General features: G+C 41.6%; 1 protein-coding gene and 2 long non-coding RNA genes across 3 annotated transcripts; 1 reads left to right on the top strand and 2 right to left on the bottom strand.

Moving 5' to 3' along the window:
• Positions 1–633, bottom strand: LOC134860639 (uncharacterized). The gene is made up of 3 exons (XR_010165264.1): positions 500–633; positions 266–418; positions 1–164 (listed from the first exon to the last, which is right to left on the bottom strand). It is a non-coding gene; the product is annotated as an uncharacterized LOC134860639 (long non-coding RNA).
• Positions 634–1,212: 579 nt separating this feature from the next.
• Positions 1,213–2,487, bottom strand: LOC134861054 (uncharacterized). Its single transcript, XR_010165355.1, has 5 exons — positions 2,263–2,487; positions 1,999–2,174; positions 1,722–1,891; positions 1,394–1,632; positions 1,213–1,299 (listed from the first exon to the last, which is right to left on the bottom strand). It is a non-coding gene; the product is annotated as an uncharacterized LOC134861054 (long non-coding RNA).
• A 12,934-nt stretch (positions 2,488–15,421) lies between these two features.
• On the top strand, positions 15,422–18,318 carry LOC134860671 (protein FAM200A-like). Its single transcript, XM_063877440.1, has 2 exons — positions 15,422–17,741; positions 17,880–18,318. The coding sequence occupies exon 1, from the start codon at positions 15,657–15,659 to the stop codon at positions 17,736–17,738; it is 2,082 nt and encodes a 693-aa protein (XP_063733510.1). The 5' UTR covers positions 15,422–15,656; the 3' UTR covers positions 17,739–17,741; positions 17,880–18,318.
• Positions 18,319–20,563: the final 2,245 nt, after the last annotated feature.

The raw sequence follows: 20,563 nt of genomic DNA, 5'->3' as shown, positions 1-20,563 counted from the left end.
AGCTGACAAGTGGCATCACTACAAGCAATCCTCCTTGGTTTGCTGAAAAAAATCTCAAGGGCCCTGCTGTACTGTAGGTCTTTCACCTGCGGACCATTGATGCTCATTTTCATGCAGGCTGTCAGACTGTTGCCCTGCAGCCTGTTTCTTAGGTCTGTCTTGATCTATAGACAGTGAATTAACTGAAGTTTAGATTATTTTATACTTTTGTATAATATTTACAATTTTGATAGAATCTAAGATTGAGAGATGATAATGGACTTACCCTATTCATCGCCGAGAAATCCCTCTCACAATTCACACTGGAGACTGGTATTGTTAGGGCGATTGCAGAGAGGAGGGACAGGTTTGGGTAGAGTAGATGGAGCTCATCATACCCAGATGCCATTGCTGTCATGATCTCCAGCTGGGACTTGTCCTGATGGATGAGAACATTGGTCAATGACAGATGCATGAACTCGCATAAACAACTTAAGTTGTGTTAATGACTATCACTCACTTTCAGTATTCCGGTTGTTATTAGGACTTTGTAGCTCTGCCACTCTTGGAGAAGTGCCATCTCACTGATGGGAGGGAACTGCTTGGCCAGCAGTTGTAGATCTGAGATGGCACGACTCTCATCAGCTTGTGGTCCTTATGGTCCCAGGGAACTAAAGGCACCAAGAATCCCAAGCTGCTGGAACCTCAGCTCCAGGTGCTCAATGAGTCCGTCAATGTAAGGCTCCATGACCTATTAACATTAGATGTAAGAGAAAATTCAAATTTAGGCCCTAATATTTCAGGCTCGTTATTATTGTTTATTCATTCTTAAGCTTGCTTACTTGTGTCTGAAAACGTGCCCATAAGGTGTCGGTGGGAAGAGCTGTCCCACGCCTCACCCTGTCTTCTTCTGCACTGATGTTCAGATTGGCCACCTTCTCTTCAACCTGAGCTAGAAAGGAGCCCTCGGGTTGCCGTTCACCTGCTGCTTTAATTATTCTCAATGTCTCAATGGTAACAGGAACCTATTATAGACATGCAAATTAAACATTATTTTACATTTGCAAAGGAAAACTGACATGCATTAAATAAAGATCAATGTGACATCACAACTTACATGGTTCTTGATTGCCATGAAATTGTATCTTCCTTCTGGAACAATTTTGAAAGCTGCGCCAGGTAGGGCAGGATGTCCGATTGCAGGTGGACAGCTGCAACGAATCTGTAAGTTGCAGCTAGTGTAGCAAGCACTGCAGGTAGATTTCTTTGAAGATTTGAAATGGCCTTCTCTTGTGATAGCCACCTAGTGTCCTTAACCTCCTGGGGTGGGGGATAGAGCAATTAATTTAATTCAATATTATTTATCTAAGGAATTTGATGCACTTCACTTCAAACACTTCATGTTTTCACTTACTGTGACTTTCAGGTCTTCTACTCCAAGCACACTTGCAGCTGCTTTTAGAGCGCTGGTGCGGTTTGCACTATTCCTAAAATAAAGGTGCAGGTCTTGTAGGTGCTTTCTGAATATTTTCATATATGGCACTCCATCTGCTGCATCTTTACATGCTAGTGCAAGGCGATGAGCAGCACAGTGCACTGACACTAATCCTGGCCAGGAGTCAGTCAGCAATTTTGCTGTGCCGTTCCTTCTTCCTAAAATAAAAGTAAAACAAAAAGGTTTTAGATCAAGGCAACCTATTCGTTTCGACATTAACTTAACCGTCCTTTTTCCTATACTTTACCGGTCATCACTGCGGCTCCATCTGTGCCAAGGCCAAAGATGCGGTCCTGAGGTATTTCTTTTCTTATGATGACCTCCTTCACAGCTTCAGCTATAGTTATAGCTGTGCCATCTGGAATAGATACAAGATCCAGGAATTGACAGAACATCCGTCCTTCCTTGTCTGTGTACCTGGAGTATTTACAAAAACAATTAGCCTTACTTGGTTTTGTTACACATTCAGGAAGACCTCATCATGACCCATTTAAAAAAAAATAAGAAGAAGACCACTACTGTACCTGACATGGAGATCTAACTGTTTTGTCACAGAGATGTCTGTGGACTCATCAATTTCCAGGCCAATAGCCTTTGATGATTTAATGGCCTCTAAAATGGGCTCCTCAACCACTTCACCCAGAATCTGTAGCATTTCATCCACAATCCTGTGGGACCTGTAGTTTGTCCTCTGATCAATCTAGGAAAATAATATATCCTTAAATTATAGTTAATTCTACTAGAAACCCATGACAGCAAATGTACACTGTAATGAAATATTTTTTTACCTTCAGTTTGGCAAAATATTCGCAGCCTAGGAGGTCTGCCAGATCCAGCAATGCCGGGTAATTTGTATGGTGCGCAATTTCATGTTTTACCAGCCAGTATAGACATTTAAAGCCACCAATTATGGCCTCATGCTCCAAATTCAAAATGGGCTGAAATGCCTCATTGATGGGCAGACCTAATACACAAACATTCAGCTGTCACTGTTAATTCAAATGTAATAAACATAATTTAATCACCATTTTTAAAAAAAAGTTATTATTATTATTCCTGAACCACTCAGAAATACTAACTTGGGCTTGATTGGGCTGTAAAGCCCACACATGAAATATGATTCGTTGAGCCCAAGTGCTGGTCCAAGGCATCGCGCCTGTAGTTGGTACAAGGTAGCTCTATGAAAGGCCTTTGAGAGGGGCCACGAGATGCCTTTTGTCGGTGCATCCTGCAGATTCTACAAAACATTCCTAGGAATAATACAATAACTCACTTAATATAGCTTAGTCTACACTTTTCACATATAACATAAAATAAATAATGCTCTACTCACCGTGTTCTGTGTGGTAAAGCCAACCTGCATATTTAGGATCCATAGCCCACTCCGGGTTCCACCCACTGCCTCTGTGTTTGTTGGGTTGCCGGGGATCCGGCGATGGAGGTGCTGGTGGTGGGGGGGGGGGGGAGACGATGCGGAGGGTGAAGTCGGCCGGCTACGTCGCATGAAGAAGCCGGCGATTTTGGGCTGAGTTTTTCGATCCATTTGGCTGTGAACATTGCGAGAGAAAATTACGTGCAAATGTCAAAGGCAGGCTAGGCTATAATAATATAGCCACGTGTAAACGTTAAACACAATTAGCCTTGATAAGAAAACATTACGCTTATCCAGGTAGCCTACTAGTGAACAGTTGACAGACTATTATTAGACTAGTATAGAATTCAATAATAATCTTACCTTGATACGACAGGTTGTCAGCTATCCAAATAGTAGTCTTTCCGAAAAATGCTGGTTTTGAAGGATGTTGGTCGAACGATGATAGCACAATGACATATACCACTAGATGCCGCTGTTCGGACGCATCACGCGATTCAGAGGCATATTTGGAGGCATAGCCCCACATTTTAAAACGTTTCTTTTATTTGTTTTTTGTTTTTTATTTTTAAATGCGTTCTGCAGAGAAGATAGACTGTCAGTCACGGTTTGGAATGAAAGGTAGAAAACATGAAAGAGTAAAACGGCGAATATCGCTATAGGCCTATATCTATATCATTTTTTTTTTTTTTCTGGAGACGTGACGTTAGTCAAGGCGGCAACCCCGTGTTGTTAAGGCGGCCGCCTTAACAGGAAAGCGCTGTGGGAAACCCTGAGAGGGGTAATAGTTTAAGGTGTATTGAAGATAATTACAAGTCTTCTGATTCGGTTTCACAATCAGTGGTTCTGTTAAATTATTAGGATTACTTACCTCGCCTACAAGCCACTTGTGAGGTCTAAGGGTTCTCAATTCACTGTGGTGAATGACGATGTTGTGCCCTTTGTCTTGAGAGGGGACCACAGAAACCACCACTTCTGTGTCCCTTTTTTTCCACAGCTCAGTGACCTGAGGATCATACAATGTTACTGTTGTGGGTGGGTGGGTGTAGTTTTCTTTTGGTTTCTTGTCTAACATTCAGTGTTTCCTTTTTTATTTCACAGTATCGTTATTTAGCACCGACATTGTGAATACTATTTTTACAGAATAGTAACAGAACAGAAATACTTGCAGTAAATAAAATGCTGATGAGTTCACATTACAGAATTTTTTTGGACACGTCAATTGAGATTCTACATATTTATAATGTTGTACATAACATCACCTGTGATAGAGTATCCTCTACACTGATGCTTAAAAAACATGCTCAAAAACATATACCTTTGTCTTGCGCTGTTGAAAAACAAAGGGCTTGGCCATTGGGGACACATACACTCCTCTTCTCCTGTGCTTCCTCTGCTTCCACCGCTCAACATCCACCTGATGTCTCTACAGTGAATCAAAAACAGTATTAACAAAGCACATTACAGTTCATTGTTCAGCAACTGTACCCCTGCATCTTTCACTATACTGCATTGTTCCACGTCATTACATAACAATTAATTTTTAAACAAATAGATTTTCACTGTGAAATACTTACAGTATCTTTAAGATAATGAAACCATCAAAGTCAACATACGCTGTTATGGTTTTGGTTGTCTGAAATGGACTCATGCAGACTCACAAAAGTATAACTTACAAGTATTATGTAAAAAATAGTTTGAACTTTTTACCTTCTGTTTCCTCCTTTTGGAGTCAGTGTATTCCCTTAGAAGGGCCTTCAGGGTGGTCTTGTACGTATGGACAAAATCGTCCAGTCTGGTCAGTCGTCTTCTCTGAAAACGTATTTTTTTCAGATCCCACTGACTCTTCTCCATTATTCCCTGGGTCTTATTGTCCCTTGTGTAATTCTGAGGTTGAAAATATATGTTATGTCAAAGGTCAATGTCTTCAATCACTTTTTTAAAAATTATTATATATAAAATCCATCATGGAGCAATGCAATTTACATTCGTTTTTATTACCAGATGTTCAGGGTTACTGTACCTGTGTGGTTTTCAAGGAAACTCTTCTGTACTTCCCCGATAGCCTACGATAAACTGGACCCGTTCCATGGCGTCCAAGGTCAGCTGACAGAAGATTAACCCTTTGTTGACGGCCCATGTAAATTTGGTTCGATATCGAACCATGACGTCTTCGCCGTGTTTGAATCACGCATTTAACCTCACCGATTAAAAAAACTATGTAGATATGTTGTCAACACCTAGCCAATCACTGTCAAGTAGTTGAGTTCGTTTTGATAGCCTATTGGCTGAGTTATGTCATTTTACATCTTGTGATCGTCCCGCCCTAGAAAGGTTCGCGTGAATCGCCAGGTGAATCGCGTTTGGCTCATTTCGCGGCTGCACACTGAATGAACATGTCAGATCGTAGGCATCCTCAAGTGCGTTTTTCAGCTGCTGAGGTGGCAGAAATGTGTTGTCAACACACAAATGATGACAATAGCGGTGAAGACAGTGAAATAGGAGGTATATCCAGTGGAGAAGAGTACGAGTTGGACCGTGAACTGAATGAAGACTTTCATGACGACGACGACAACGATGATACGTGAGTAAACAAATAAAGTTCTTGAAACTCAAGATTGTATTTTAGACTACTTACAGCTTCATAAAACATTATAGTTTCGAGGGATAATACTCAGAGTAGACTGTGCCTTTTGTATAATGTGTTTTTTTGTCTGTCACAACAAAAAAAATCGTGCCTGGTGATTGTTTATTTTTGATCGCGCTTTATAGTGATGCGCGGGCTGGCCCAAAACCCGTGGGTCCCGCGGGCTAGCCCGTGGGTCAGGCGGGCCGGGTTGTTTTTTCCGTGGAAAATGCGGGTAGCGGGCGGGTCGGGTAAAAATCGCAATTATTCCAGCTATTATAGTTATATGTATCCGTTCATATGCTTGTCTTTTGTGTAAGGATAAAATGGGGTTTTCTCCCTCTCTTCCCGCTCCGTCTCATGCACCGCACACAGGCAGCACGTCAGAAGGCAGCAGCAAGCTGCGAGCTATGCCTCCTGTCAATCATTTGTTTAGCGAAAATAATAGCCTGCCGTGCATCTCCTCATAATTGTGAGCAAAACCCCTCGTTAATAGGCCTACCGTTTGGCAAATCACGACGTAAACTCATTGTTATCTTTTTTTTTTTTTTTCTCCCATTTTCGCGGGTTGGGTCGCGTTGGGTTAAAAAATCAGAGCGTAATTTTGCGGGTCGGGCGGTGCGGATTGGCTGTCACGATGGGTTGGGTTGGTGCGGGGGTTAAAAATCCTTAACCCGCGCATCACTAGCGCTTTATCTCTCGCGGGTAAATTAGCCCTTTGCCAACATTGTAGCGTTGTTAGCATATGCCATGGGCATGTCTGGATGAAGAGCTGAATATAGGATTGAATAAATAAATAAATATCAGTGTTACTCGTTCTGTTTAGTTCCAGAAATGTCTATTTTTGCTCCCTATAAGAAAGTAATGGCATATAAGAAAGTAATGGGATGCCTAGTAAGTAGCAACCTTCTCTGACTGAAAGTAGCCTTGAGCTAGGTTTTGAACAACTTGTATTTTTGTTCTCAACTTCTAGACAGAAAGTAGCCTAATGACATTTAGTAAGTAAGCAACCTTTCTGCTACAACTTTTCTGACTGAACTTAGCTTTGACCTAGGTTGTGAACAATTTGCATTTTTTTTTTTTATCTTAACTTCTAGAAAGAAAATAATGACATGTAGACAGTGGCAACTTTTCTGCTACCACCTTTTCTGACTGGAATTAGCTTTGACCTAGGTTGTGAACAACTTGTATTGTTTTTTTTATATCTCAACTTTTAGAACTCAACTTTCTCCTGGTTCTGCCACCGACTCAGAGGAGGATGAGCCTGAGCCTGAGCCTGAAAGGGAGGCACCAGAAGAAATGCCAGAGCGACCGCGCGCAGGGAGAGGACGAGGGAGAGGACGAGGGAGAGGACGAGGGAGAGGGAGAGGGAGAGCTGCACATCGAGTGAATCAACCTGTTGTCCAGACATCTAGCTATGATGATCCAGACATGCCCAACCAGTTGCCATCTTTCCGTCCTGTACGCCAGCCTGGTGTTCACCTAGATGTACCAGTAACACGAGGTACCATGACCAAAGCCATAGATTTTTTTCAACTTTTTTTTACTGATGCCCTCCTGCTACAAATCTGCACCTACACAAATGCTTATGCCTGGGAGGAAATACTCAGAAAGCCCTATTATGGTGGCACAGATGGTACATGGAAAGAAACCAGTCCAGATGAATTGGCACGACTGATGGCCCTTGTAATGTTTTGTGGCCTTGTCCCAGTTAGTTCTTTTTACAGATACTGGAGCACCAAAACCCTGTACCATGGCCTGTGGGCACGCAGCATAATGTCAAGAGACCGGTTCAAAGCATTGATGGCAATGCTCCATGTTGTAGATCATGGTGCTGAAGATGAGCGTGATAAACTACGTAAAATCACTGGCCTGTTAGAGACTTTCAAGGTGACGTGTAAAGCACTTTACCAACCATTCCAGCATGTTGCTGTGGATGAAAGAATGGTGAAATCTAAACATAGGTCTGGTATTCGCCAGTATATAAAGAACAAACCCACAAAGTGGGGAATTAAGCTCTGGGTGTTAGCTGACAGTTTGAATGGTTATACTTATGACTTTGACGTTTACACTGGCCGAAATGTTAATGCTGCACCTAGTGAGAATGGTTTGGGGTATGATGTAGTGATGAGACTCTGTAGCTCTCTTGCACACCAGGGGTATCATGTGTACTTTGACAACTTTTACACATCCCCAAAACTAGTAAAGGACTTGTTTCAGCTCCAGATGCCTTCTTGTGGGACTGCAGCTGAAAACAGAAAAGGTTTCCCTGACTCAGTAAAGAAAGGGAAGCAGTGGGTGAAAGGGAAAGATAGGGGAGCTATGAGGTGGGTCCGCGATAACTGTTGTTTGGCATTGCAGTGGAAGGACAATAGGCCTGTGACCCTTCTGTCATCTATCCACTCAGCAAATGAGTTCCTGCATGTGCAAAGGAGAGAAAAATTCGCACACAGGTGGCATTGTATTAGAGTGAAACAACCCAAGGCTATACATGACTACAATTTTTTCATGAATGGGGTTGACCGGTCTGACCAGCTTATTGGGCAGAGCACAGCCTTGAGAAAGTGCATGCGATGGTGGAAGACTCTCTTCTTTCATATGATGGATATTGCTGTCGTAAACAGCTTCATATTGTTCCAGATTCACCGGGCTGCAAACCCTGATGTAGCTGCGCTCAAGCGACCACAAAAGTATTCTGTGACCGAATTCAGAGAGGAGCTTGTCCGGCAGCTGGCTGGCCTTGAGGAGTATGGAGAGCCCCCAGTTTATGCTTCTGTACAAAACCCTGGGGAATTTGTATCTGATCACATTCCTTCTGTCTCTGATACAAAGAGAAATTGTAGAGTCTGCTATGACACCAGCAAACAAGCACTCAAGGTTGTTACAAAATGTGATGCCCCTCAATGCCAGGTCTACTTGCACATAACTCAAGACAAGAATTGTTTTAAAGTATGGCATACAAAGAATTATGAACATAGAAAGAGCAATAAAAACAAAAATGAATTGTGAACACAGAAATTGATTAGTTTTGTTCCTTGATTTTTGTTGATTTATCTTGTCATAATTGTTCATTGACTGCACTTTACATGATTGTTCATCATCAATTAGAAACACTGTCTTAGTTGATTGTTGATTGACCGTTGCTGTTGATTGATTTTGTATTGTTTGTTAAATATAAATAAGAAGAACGTTTTGATACTGTTTATAGTGATTGACAAGAAAGTATTGTTTATTGCACATGAAAACAGGAGGCACTTCCCATTACCATTGATCTGACATTGAGTGTTCATTTACTATTGATTGTTTATTGGAAATGCACTTACTAATGAATTTACATTTATTATTAGATTTTATTGATTGACTGACATGCCTTTTCATCCTAAATAAGAAGCACTTTTTTAGTTGATGGTTGACTTTTTGTCCATTGCTGCTTATGTTTATTGATTGTTATTTTTCGTGATTGATAATTGCACTTCTTTATTGAGTTACCACATCTAAAAAAAAATGACTTAAGCAATATGTTTTGTAATAACTTATGTTTGCAAATAAATCAACTAAATACCATCAAAATTGATGTTGGGTGTTTTGGTGGTTTACAAAAAAAAAGTTAAAATGTACATATTTGGGTTTTTTAGGTGTAAATTTTCAGCGGTCACTAAAAGGTTAACACTTTCTTTTCCAGAAGGATTTGTATTACCTGTCCTAAAGTATAATGAAACATACCATATATAGCTCTGTCTCATTGATATATGGCCAAAATAACTTATTTTGACCATTCTGTCTGGATTTTGAGGTCAAATGTCAAATTGGGCAGTGAAGACATTCTACTCTGTAAAGATTCTATAATTTTCTGCAAACGTACAGGGCATAATGAATTGACCATAACTTTTGAGCAGAAAATGATAAATTGATTCTGTTTTTTTTCATTGAGTAGGGGACAACTTTGCTAGTCTGTCATATACTCTATGTTTTTCCCTATCTACAACAGAAATTAGGGAAAAAATAACATTTCTGTTGAAATCTGTAATTTTTATGATTTTTTCGGATTAATTTTGAGCATATTTATAAAAATAATTATGCTACCTTTACACATAATTATTTATGTTTTATACCATTTTAAAGTGCTCTTTCTTCTGATTACAATGGTGTGTATATTTCATCTCTGCCATGTAGTATGGCCACACAGTAAGGTTATTTGTGCCATGAGGTCATCAAGTGTGGAAAAAATGGAATGTTCGGGGCAGTCAACAAAGGGTTAAGAATACTTTTTAATTTAATTCACTGAAAGATATAAAAATTAAAGCACCAAAAAATAAATGGTACTAACCCAGGAGTAATCCAGACCACAGAGCAGCCTGGGGCAGAAAGTATTTCTGCAGTGTTGGGATGAAGGTTGGGCTGAAGTAAACATTGGGATCACCTTTCTTCTCGAGTTCCTCCCTCTCAAGCAGACTATCAAAATGATGCTGGAATGGTGTTGGTCCAACATCATTCTGTCAATAAATAACAAATATAAAATCTAGTGTTTCTTTGATCTACGTGTCACACAAAAATTATGAAGTCTAGAGTCTTAAAAACCCTAGAGTCTGGTACAGCTCCAATTTTTGAGTTTAATTCAAAGACAAAAACATACCGCAAAGTCTTGCTCTTCAATGGACGTGAAGTCCATCTTAGTCTGTCCTGACCTTGATAGTAGCATTTGTAAATGTTTGAAATGCTTTTCCACATTAGTGCCGCTATGAGAACTTGAAAATACAGTGTGAGCACTGATGACTGCCACATCAAGCTCTTTTAGGGTTGTGGCCTGAGTCATCAGCCCAAACACATGCATGGCCAGGTGGTAATGCTTGGAGGCACTGCAAATAAAAAAGGTGAAATTAGTATTAGGGATTCATAATGTTCTTCTGTTAGAATTCATTTGCATATTACTGTAATGTACAGAAAATACTCACTGCTTTCGGCAAAGGTCCTTGGCATTTTTCATCACATGGCTCAAGCAGCGGTGCAGAATGGGTAACCCCACTGAGTCCTGCTGTCCCTCACCGGTCACTAAGTCAAAATATCTGCAGAGGAGCTCCTGCAGACTCCAGCCACAAAAATTGAAGGAAAGGGCCTGCAGAAGTACCACAGAGCCATCGCAAACCAACATGACTGGCCTTGTCTTCACACGTCTTCCGTGGAGTTTCATGACATCAGTCACAAATGACCCCAGGAAGAACGAGACTGAAGCTGTTGTGTGGTCACTTGTGACATAAGTGGCCACAGGGAGAGGGGAGCATCCTTTGAAGGGATGTCTGATGACAAATTCGTATACATAAAATGGTGAGGTTTGCCCTTTGGCCTTTTGGACAATGCTGCCCGTTGCATCCAAATAAACGATGTCTTCTTTGCAACGGTCAAAGAAAAGGTTGATAGTGTTGTCCGACCACAGCATGACACTCTTTGGGTGTGATACAATTTTTTGAATGACTCTTTCCGATGAGCCAGACTCCTCCTCGAACATCCTCATCAAACTGATCACATCACTCGTGTGTCTTCTGTGGTCCCTCCTCTTGCTCCAGGAGATGGTTTTGAGCACACCAGTTGCAGGAACCTGGTCCCTGCAACCAGATGCCACAACAGACTCGTCCAGTTTAGCCAAGTTCTGAATGTGGACACTCCTTGGCAGTCTGGTTTGCAGGGCATCTGCCAGGGCATCCCTTTCGTCAGCCCGCACAGGTCTTCTTTTGATCTCCTTTGTGTTGTGCAACACTTTGTCTCCCCTGAATAAGACATCTGCCTTAAGGGAGGACTCACTTTTGACTTCCACCTCAACCTCAACAGAGCAGTCATCAAAACGACAATATCCAAAACATGAGAAGACTGGACCTCTTCTTTGCGAGCCAATAGCTTTCACCCTATGATTCTTAAAAGCAAAACTGCAGTAGGGATGAACACCCCTAATTCCCTTAGCTATGACAGCTGTCCAGTTTAGCGTTTTAAAGCGATGTTTTTGCTGTTTCCTTCGCAGTATGTGCCAGTCTTTTTCCTCAATGAAAAAAAAGCAGGGTTGCTGTGGCAGTTCATGTGTGAAGAATTCATCTTGGTCAGACTCATTTTCATCGTCTGAAGATGTGGAGCCATTTTCAGTTACAGGAATGCACTGCAAAACACAAAAAACAAAGCTATCATGTTAAATATCAGTTTAATCTTTTATCACTCCTATGTTTATGTCTGTGTGTGTGAGTGGTTTGCAGGGCTTATGCCATAAGGTATTTCTGATATTTGAAAAATAAAGTAATACTTTTCAGTCTAAATATAATATTTGTACAAATAACTAGGACTACAGGCCTCCAGGAGCATGGATTTGAACAAAAGGGTTAAGACCACTGCATTACTGGAAGCATCTATATTCAAATTCAAAGAAGCTTTATTGGCATGACTCCAGAAGCAGTGTTGCCAAAGCATACAATAGTACAGACAGATGACACACAAAAAAAGTAAACTTATATCACACATTTTTATCTTAAATCTATCAGCTAAGATTATGTTTATTTATTTGTTTGTTAGGCCTAAGAAAAGAAAACTTATTTTGAAACTTAAAATTGTTTCTAACTAAGATGAAAAGGAAACGTATGCTAAATGTATATAATGAAAAATGTGTTTATGTGAAAAAAATAATACACAAAATCGATATTTTTAGTTATATTTCACTGTAAACAAGGACCTACACTGCAAAAAATGCCCCTCTTGAAACAAGAAAAATAATCCCAAAATGAGGTTAAAATCATGCATTTCAAGCAAAAAAATCTGCCAATGGGGTAAGCATTTTTTTCTTGGTAAGAATTCTCAAAGTTAGCATGAAATTCTTGCCACCTGCATTCTTAAAACTAGACCAACCTTTAACTTAAAATAAGACCATATAGCTCATATTCAGTAACTGGAAACAAGGGAAATTTGCTTACAGTAGACAATATGTCTTGAATCAAAAAACTGTAAATAAGTATATTTTGCTTAATATTAGCCTCTAAAAATTAGCTTATTATGCTTACTTAGAAATTCTCTCTTGTATTGAGAAGAACATGGTTTCTTATTTATCTTGAAATGAGACAATATGGGCTACCATGAATGCAGTTCAAGCTTTTATTGTGGCTCACAAACTGCACAGAGTAGGATGAAGGATGAAGGCCAGACATGCCACAAAAGGCAACACCACTGTCTCGCAATTTCTTACACACAGTAACATTAACATTTTTTTGGGGTAAACAAAACAAACCCCAATATCCCCCCTTTTCTCCGTCTGCATTTACTTTACTTGTCACACACACGCACATAATGTATGCACAGTCGTCCCCCACACACAATGTATACACTAGGATCAGCTGATCAGGATCATGCTCAAACTTTCAAACAGTTTAACATAAAAGTTTTTAAAATTTAACTAAAAAAAATAAAAAACGAGTCTCCATGATGCTTAATTAGGCTATGGTGGGGGGGTAGAGAAAGGGAGGGAGAGAGATCAAGAAGAGAGTGAGAGAATGAGAGCAAGAGGGACAAAGAGATATAAAGAGGAAGGGGACAGATATAGAGAGCAAACAGGTGAAAGATAGAAAGAGGGAGAGTGGACAGAGATGGAGAAAGAACGTGGGAAAGTGAGAGTTGAGGGGGCCGAGAGAGACAGGGAAAGAGAAGGTTGGGGGGTGGGGAGAGATTAAAGAGAAGGGGAGGAAGAAAAAGATAGGAAGAGGGAGAGTGGACAGAGAATGAGGGACTGAGAGTTGAGAGGGGGCCGAGAGAGACAGACAGTAAGGGAGAGAGAGAAGGTTGGGGGGTGGGGAGAGAGATTAAAGAGAAAGAGAAAAAGGGGAGGAAGCGAAAGATGGAAAGAGGGAGAGTGGACAGAGATGGAGAAAGAACGAGGGAAAGTGAGAGTTGAGAGGGGGCCGAGAGAGACAGAGAGAGAAAGGTTGGGGGGTGGGGAGAGATTAAAGAGAAAGAGAAAAAGAGGAGGAAGAGGGAGAGAAAGATAGAATAGGGACATGTGAAAGAGTGTTAATTCATCCGATGAAGGCCAGCCACTCTCCAATGGCTTTCTTGTAGGATGGGGTGACATCGCCACTGTGCAGCGAGTCCCCGACCACCTCAGTCTGGATAACAGACAGGAGTGTGCAGATGTTTTTTGGATACCTTAGATGAAAAACATAGTAGCAGCCCATAAGGTAGAGGATTGTTTCATAAAATTTCTCGCGTGGAAACGTGCACAGTGTGGTTGCTCCAATGGCGAGAAGGCAGTTCTCCTCTCCCAACAGGACAGTTGGGAATGTTTGTGTGCGCAGGAAAGCTTCGGGATTCTCAGAGGGCTGCAAAGAAAAAGTGGACAACGTTAAACATCACTGCCGTTTCGCTCATGTTTGTTTTGAAGCGCTCCAACTGGTTTATACGCAATTGATGTCAGTTTGTGAGCATGCTTGAAAGTGTGTACACCGGCCTTAACATAGGAATCATGAGTCATGTTTGACGCACCGTTAAAATGTGGAAAATCGCCTCCATCTGGCTGCGTGCCTTTGAGTTTGATTGGAAGAGCCGTGGTAAAGCAGTGAAGACAGCGATGGCATGTTCAACTAAATCAAAAACAAAGAAAAAATCAGATATTAGAAATAAACACTAAGCTCAATATTCCCATCGCTAAACCCACCACACCATATAACTCACCGCCGTCCAAGGTCTGGGGGGGCTTCATTGCACCCTTCACCACTCCATAGTATTGGACCTTGGAATAAAATGACTCCCATCTTTCTCTCAAGTCTCTTAAAAAGTCAACGTTGTCCATTGCAACAACGCGGCGAAACTCATCCATGATCTGAAATGGAAAAGAAAAAGAACACCAAATTACTGTTTGAATAGTAATAACCGGGTTAAGAGAGGATAGAAAGATGCAGAGAAAGGAAGAAAAGGAGGGAAAGAGTGAAGAAAGAGATAAGATAAAAAGATGAAGGAGAATGGGGGGGTGAAAGAAAGGGTAGGGAGAGATGAAGGGGAGAGGGAGAGAAAGCTAGAAAGCTAGAGATGGAGAAAGATGAGAGAAAGAGGGGGAGAGTGATAGGAAAGATAAAGGGTAGGGAGAGATGAAGGAGAAAGGGGAAAAAAGAAAGGGGAAATGAAAAAGGGGCGGTAGAGAGGGGGAGAAACATGAAGGAGAAAGAAAGGGGAGGGAGAGAGATGGAGAAAGAGTGAGAGAAAGATAGAAAGAGGACCGGGGAGAGCAAACAGGTGAAAGAGTAAGAGGAAAAGTGGACAGATGGAGAGAGAAAGAGGGAAAGTGAGTAGAAGGGTGGCCGAGAGAGAGACAAAAAGAGAAGGGGAGAGAAGAGGGGGGGGGGGGGGGTAGAGAGAAGAGCTGTAGGGCTGATAACGTTGTCTTACATGGTCAAGATCCCGGAAGCAAGGGTAGGCCTCCAGTATCTTGCTAGGCCTATCTTGCTCTCTGATGGTATCCGAATCGATAAACTTTCTACGGGCTGGAAACTCTAGGTTGAGCAGTTGTGAGACGGCAGCTTTATTTGGCTTCTTCGACTTAAACATCATCAGCAGTGTGCGATAATGCCGCGCCTGCGTCTTCTCACTATCCATAAGATCAGGAACTGCGAAGAATAGAGAAACAAAATATTACAGCACAAGCACTCACTTTTGCCATCACAGAGCCAGTTCAATTAGGCCAATGATGGGCTTCCAATGCAGAATACAGGCCTTCCATTTTATTTCACTGGAATGGCTGCTCATCACAAACATACACTGTCAAAAGTTTGTGATCACTTAAAATTCTATTGTTTTCAATGGAAACACACGGAAAAATTGAGCATAGGAAAGGGTGAGTAGATGTAAACATTGTCATGACGATGACAACACTGTTAGAGTAGGAAATAGTGATTTTAATGGAATTATGACTGCATGTCAAACTTTGCATTCATCTAAATCAGGGGTTTTCAACCGGTGGTCCGCGGACCCCTGGTGGTCCGCGGCGGCATTGCATGTGGTCCGTGACAAGAGCCTATGTTGATCAGTTCACCATTGTTTTTTTTTAATATAAATTCGCTTTGATATTTCAACACATTTCCAGAATACCGTTACATATCGTGAAAAATATGTTTAAAATAATATAAAGGAAATTCAAGCTGACAGAATGTAGCCTTGCGCCTATCCAGTCTATGGTAGCCTGTGATTCGCTAATGGTAATGAGTTGCGTCGCTAACCTCACTTATTATTCATTACGTACAGTCTTGCGAGCAAAGTTGACATACATTTATAAGCATAGCCGACGAGAGTATTTTAAGATAGGTTGTAGTACAGCAAACATTTGTTACATATGTACTAGTCTAGCTATATATCTAGCACCAATGGATCGTTTTGTAGTGAGGAAAGTGCCAGAGGGACAGGCTGCCATGACAGAGGGTCAGGCTGCCACGACAGAGGGACAGGCCGCCACGATAGGGCAAGGACAGGCTTCCGAAGCGTCAACTTCGCAAAAAAGACGAAAAAGAAAATACAATGAGGAATATGTTAAATATGGATTCACAGTGACGACAGACAGAGCAGGAGAGGAGGTACCACTGTGTTTCGTATGTTCAACAATTCTCTGTAATGAAGCTATGAAGCCGTCGAAACTTACGCGGCATATGGAGACGCATCACGTCCACTTGAAGGCCAAACCCGTTGAGTACATGCAACAGATGTTGCGTGATTTCAAAGGACAGCAGGCTACCATGAGGAAGAGTGCAAAAATAAATGAAAACGCACTGAAAGCATCGTATCTGGTCGCTCTCAGGGTTGCAAAAAGTAAGAAGCCCCATACCATTGCAGAGCAGCTTATATTGCCAGCAGCCATAGATATGTGCAGAGCTATGGTAAGCGAAGAATGTGCCAACAAATTAAAAACTATTCCGTTGTCAGACAACACAATCGGAAGACGAATTGGGGAAATGGCAAATGATGTCAAAGACCAGCTGATGGCAAAACTTCAGACAGTTCTGTTTTCCCTTCAAATCGACGAGACGACAGATGTTACTAATGATGCGCAACTGTTAACATTTGTGCGATACGAGGACAGTGGCACTATGTGCGAGGAATTTCTTTTTTGCAAACCACTGCCCGGGCGAACTACCGGTGTAGAAATATTTAAAGCACTGGACGATTTTTTCACGGAGCACAATATCTCGTGGCAGAGGTGCGTTGCATTATGCAGCGATGGGGCCCGAGCCATGAGTGGCAGCAAGACTGGACTGTTTGCGCATGTAAGGAGGGTGGCTCCGGGGGTAATTTGGACACACTGCCTGATTCATAGAGAGGCTCTCGCCTCCAAAGATCTCAGTGTTGAGCTCAGTGGTGTGTTTGATGTCGTTGTCAAGACGGTCAACTTCATAAAACGAAACGCATTGAATACACGCCTGTTTTCATCCCTATGCCATGACTTGGGAAGTGAACACAGCTCTCTCCTTTATCATTCAGAGGTGCGTTGGCTGTCTCGCGGCGCTGTGCTCGCCCGTGTGTTTGAACTACGCGGAGCTATCTACGAGTTCTTGTGCGAGAAGCATTCTGATCTGGCTTCCAATTTCAACGATAGTTACTGGTTAACTAAGCTGGCGTACCTCACAGATGTTTTTGCAGAGCTGAACAAGTTGAACAGCTCCATGCAAGGGAGAGATGCAAACGTCATGCAGCTCTACGAGAAGCTCGACGCATTTGTGAAAAAAATGTCAAAGTGGATCGAACGAGTGGAGAGCAATAACTTGGCGATGTTTCCTTCAGTTGAGGAATACCCTGACAGCACTGACATCAACGACACTATATGTGAGCATTTGAGGAAGCTTGTGCGTCAATTCGCAAAGTACTTCACTGATTCGGAAGAGTGGCGCCGTGACAGCAAGTGGATCCTGCTCCCATTCAGTGACGATGCATCAGTAGGGTCAAGTCTGACGGCTGTGGAAGAGGATAAGCTGATTGAGATGTCCACAGACTCTGTCAGGAGGCATATGTACGACACACAGCCCCTTGTTAAATTCTGGATAAGTTGCCAGACAGAATTTCCACAGCTTGCTGCAAAAGCAATGAGGTGTCTTTTGCCCTTTCCAACCACATACCTGTGTGAGAGTGGTTTTTCTACACTGGCGTACTTAAAGAATAAGTACAGGGCTAGGCTTGATCCAGAGAATGACATGAGACTGTCTCTGTCTACCATTTCGCCACGAATAGACAGGCTGTGTGGACTTCACCACGCCCAGATATCACACTGACAGGTAGGCCTAATTCTCCCATGTTTTCACTGTTACGACCCTGGCGGGTTTAGGCCCCGCCCTGTGTTAATGGTAAGCCTGTTCTCTCTCCCTGCTTTTCTCAATCTCTCTCTGCTTTTCTCAATCTCTCTGTCTCTACAGCAGGTGATTGGTGACAGGTCTGTCCTGGCTGGGTTATAAAAGCCCTGACCAGCCAGCAGTTGAGGCTGCCTTGGTCTTCATTTGTTGGATTTTGGTTCTCCGGTGTTGTTGGATTTTTGTTCTCCGTTGTTGTTTTGTCACACACCTAGACTGACTTTGCATGACATTTTTAGTTACTTTTCCCAATACTGAATTGCACAACACTTTATTATTCTTTATTCTTTCTTTAAAATAATCTTTAATTTAATTTAATTTAATAAATCTACTTTTATTATTATAAAATCTGCGTGGCCTCTCTTTCATGTTTCATGCATTGAGCTATGCATGTAACACCAAATACACACGCGCACGCGCAGGCACATCAGTGGGCCGCGGATTGCTTTCTAGTCCGAATGGTGGTCCCTGGGACAAAACCAGTTGAAAACCCCTGATCTAAATAAATGAATAAACAAATATCAAGGAAACAAAAGACAGCAATGCAGACAGACTGTAGTGCAATAAAATGCACCCTACAACTTTAATTGTATTACCTGAAACCCACTTAATCTAAATAGTTAATGCAAGTCAAATGTAAAATACCTGTAGGTGTGAGCTCATCTTCGCTGTCCCCAGGTTGGGGTACTTGGTTGTCCCTTTTTGGGGTACTCGTCCTGGGTGGCGTCTCCAATATAACTGTTGATGCGCAGGAATCGTTATCGTAATCATTACAGGTAGAGCTAAGACTCTCATCAGCCTCTCCATCTTGGCGTTGCTTCTTGGCAGGTGGAGCTCTGCCTTTCACAGGACTTTTTATGTTTGAAAGTCTCTTCATGAGTCTCTTAAACACATCTTCCTGTAAAGATATGAATCTCATTAAGACAGGCAAAGCAACGTCGTTTTCATCGTCTAAAACTGTAATGACAAGAATTTGTACATACCATAGACTGTATATATTGATGGACAGAGGTTCGTCCGTTAAAAGTGAAGCAAGCGCTAGTCCAGAGCCCCCTGGTGGCTGGCTGCAGTACAATGCGTAGCTCCGCCCATTCCCATGTATTTTCAATGGGCAAGTAACCAACTTTCTATGTCACTTTTCTCACCTAAAACAAATTTTGCATCCACAACTTTTTATTCGAAAAAATAGCTTTCAAGGTGCTTCACATCACACCATTTTTCTTTTTCCCGAGAAATTATTTTCTTTAATGTTATTTTAATAAATATAAAAGGGGCGTGGTTACACTTTGATTGACAGTGCAGCCGCTTGCAACCTCCTTCAACATTTCATTTCATTCAGAGTAGCTGTAGGCTCGGCTGTAGTGGTGTTCTTTTGTCAGGCAACTCATATTGGTTTTATTTGCTGTTATTACTTTACATTTATATATTGACAGTCATGTCGTGTTGTGCTGTTGATTGTACTAACAGGCCATCTCAGGGGAGCTCTGTGCAGTTTTTTCGGTAAGTGAATATTAACTTAATATTAGCTAGCGAACTCATTAAAATGACGGTAGCGATAGCTTAGCCGCTAACGTTAGAAAGTTAACTTAATTTGACAGTAATCTATAGATTTTCGGACATCCTTGAAAGGATTATGGTCATATACCAACGAAAAACAGATAGATTTGTATGTTGAAGACGCTCGAAACATCGAGATTTCTAATGAGAAAAAAGTTAACGTTAACGTTTAAATATTCTAGGCTGAATATTTAATGACAGCTGTCACAGCTGGCTTTGCGATGAGGGTGTTTGACGTGCTCTGTGAAATACATGAGGTGAAATTAACAAATAACATTATTCTTAGTGACATTAGGTAGAAGGATGGTTATTATTGTTATTATTTATGTGTGGAGATCGTATTGAAAAGCAGGAGACGTTCATTAAAGTTGAGCACACGAATGCGTGTCTCGTTTAATCACACAGTCAAAGTTAAAACAAAACAAGATGGCGCTGTCCTGTAAACCAACAAGCATGGGGCTCCACGTCATCGTAAACACAGATTAATTAAAGGGACCACGATCCCTTTTTACAGTTGTACTTTTAAGCATAAACCAACGGTCATACTTACAGGCATGAAACAACAGTGTGTAGAACCACACTTAAGAAGGAGGTGAATTATGTATATTAGAGTCACTACATATGTATCTTATTTGACATTGTGCCAGGAATAGCGATCTAGTTGGCAATCTGTTACGTTACGTTACCAGGTTAATTTACCTCAGCATTCAGCGGTACTATGCATTATTAATTTAAAGATAGAACTAGTCTAATCATTGTCAGTATATTGTCAGTTTATTTAAAGATAGAACTAGTCTAATCATTGTCAGTATATTGTCAGTTTATTTTATGTATGTATGTTTGTTTTACATACGTTACACTTACCGGAGAAAATCCAAATACCCAGACCGAACTGGGCACTGTAGTTTCAGCCAGTTTAGCCCCAGAGAGTCGGACTCGGCCTGTGTGTGTGGTGGGGAACGGATGGAGAAGGGGGCGTGTTTCACTCGATAAGGGGCGTGTTTCACTCGATGAGTGGGCGGGTCTGATCGCGACCTCCTCTTCACTGCGCATGCTTCAGATTCTACTGCGCAAGCGTACTTCGAACTGGCTCCAAATTTTCAAAGATGGCGTCGCCTCGGTTGCTTCAATTCTATAGAACACAGCTGAATGGAGCCACTCTGTCCATCTATATATACAGTCTATGGTACATA

Source organism: Eleginops maclovinus, chromosome 24, assembly GCF_036324505.1.
Source record: "Eleginops maclovinus isolate JMC-PN-2008 ecotype Puerto Natales chromosome 24, JC_Emac_rtc_rv5, whole genome shotgun sequence".
In the NCBI taxonomy this organism is placed as follows: Eukaryota; Metazoa; Chordata; class Actinopteri; order Perciformes; family Eleginopidae; genus Eleginops; species Eleginops maclovinus.
Note: the sequence above shows the minus strand (reverse complement) of the source record. Positions and strands in the feature narration are given on the sequence as shown.

What these genes read in the sequence shown, in the direction of transcription:
- LOC134860671 (XM_063877440.1), top strand. Translation starts at nt 15,657, where the DNA reads ATGGTAGCCTGTGATTCGCTAATGGTAATGAGTTGCGTCGCTAACCTC.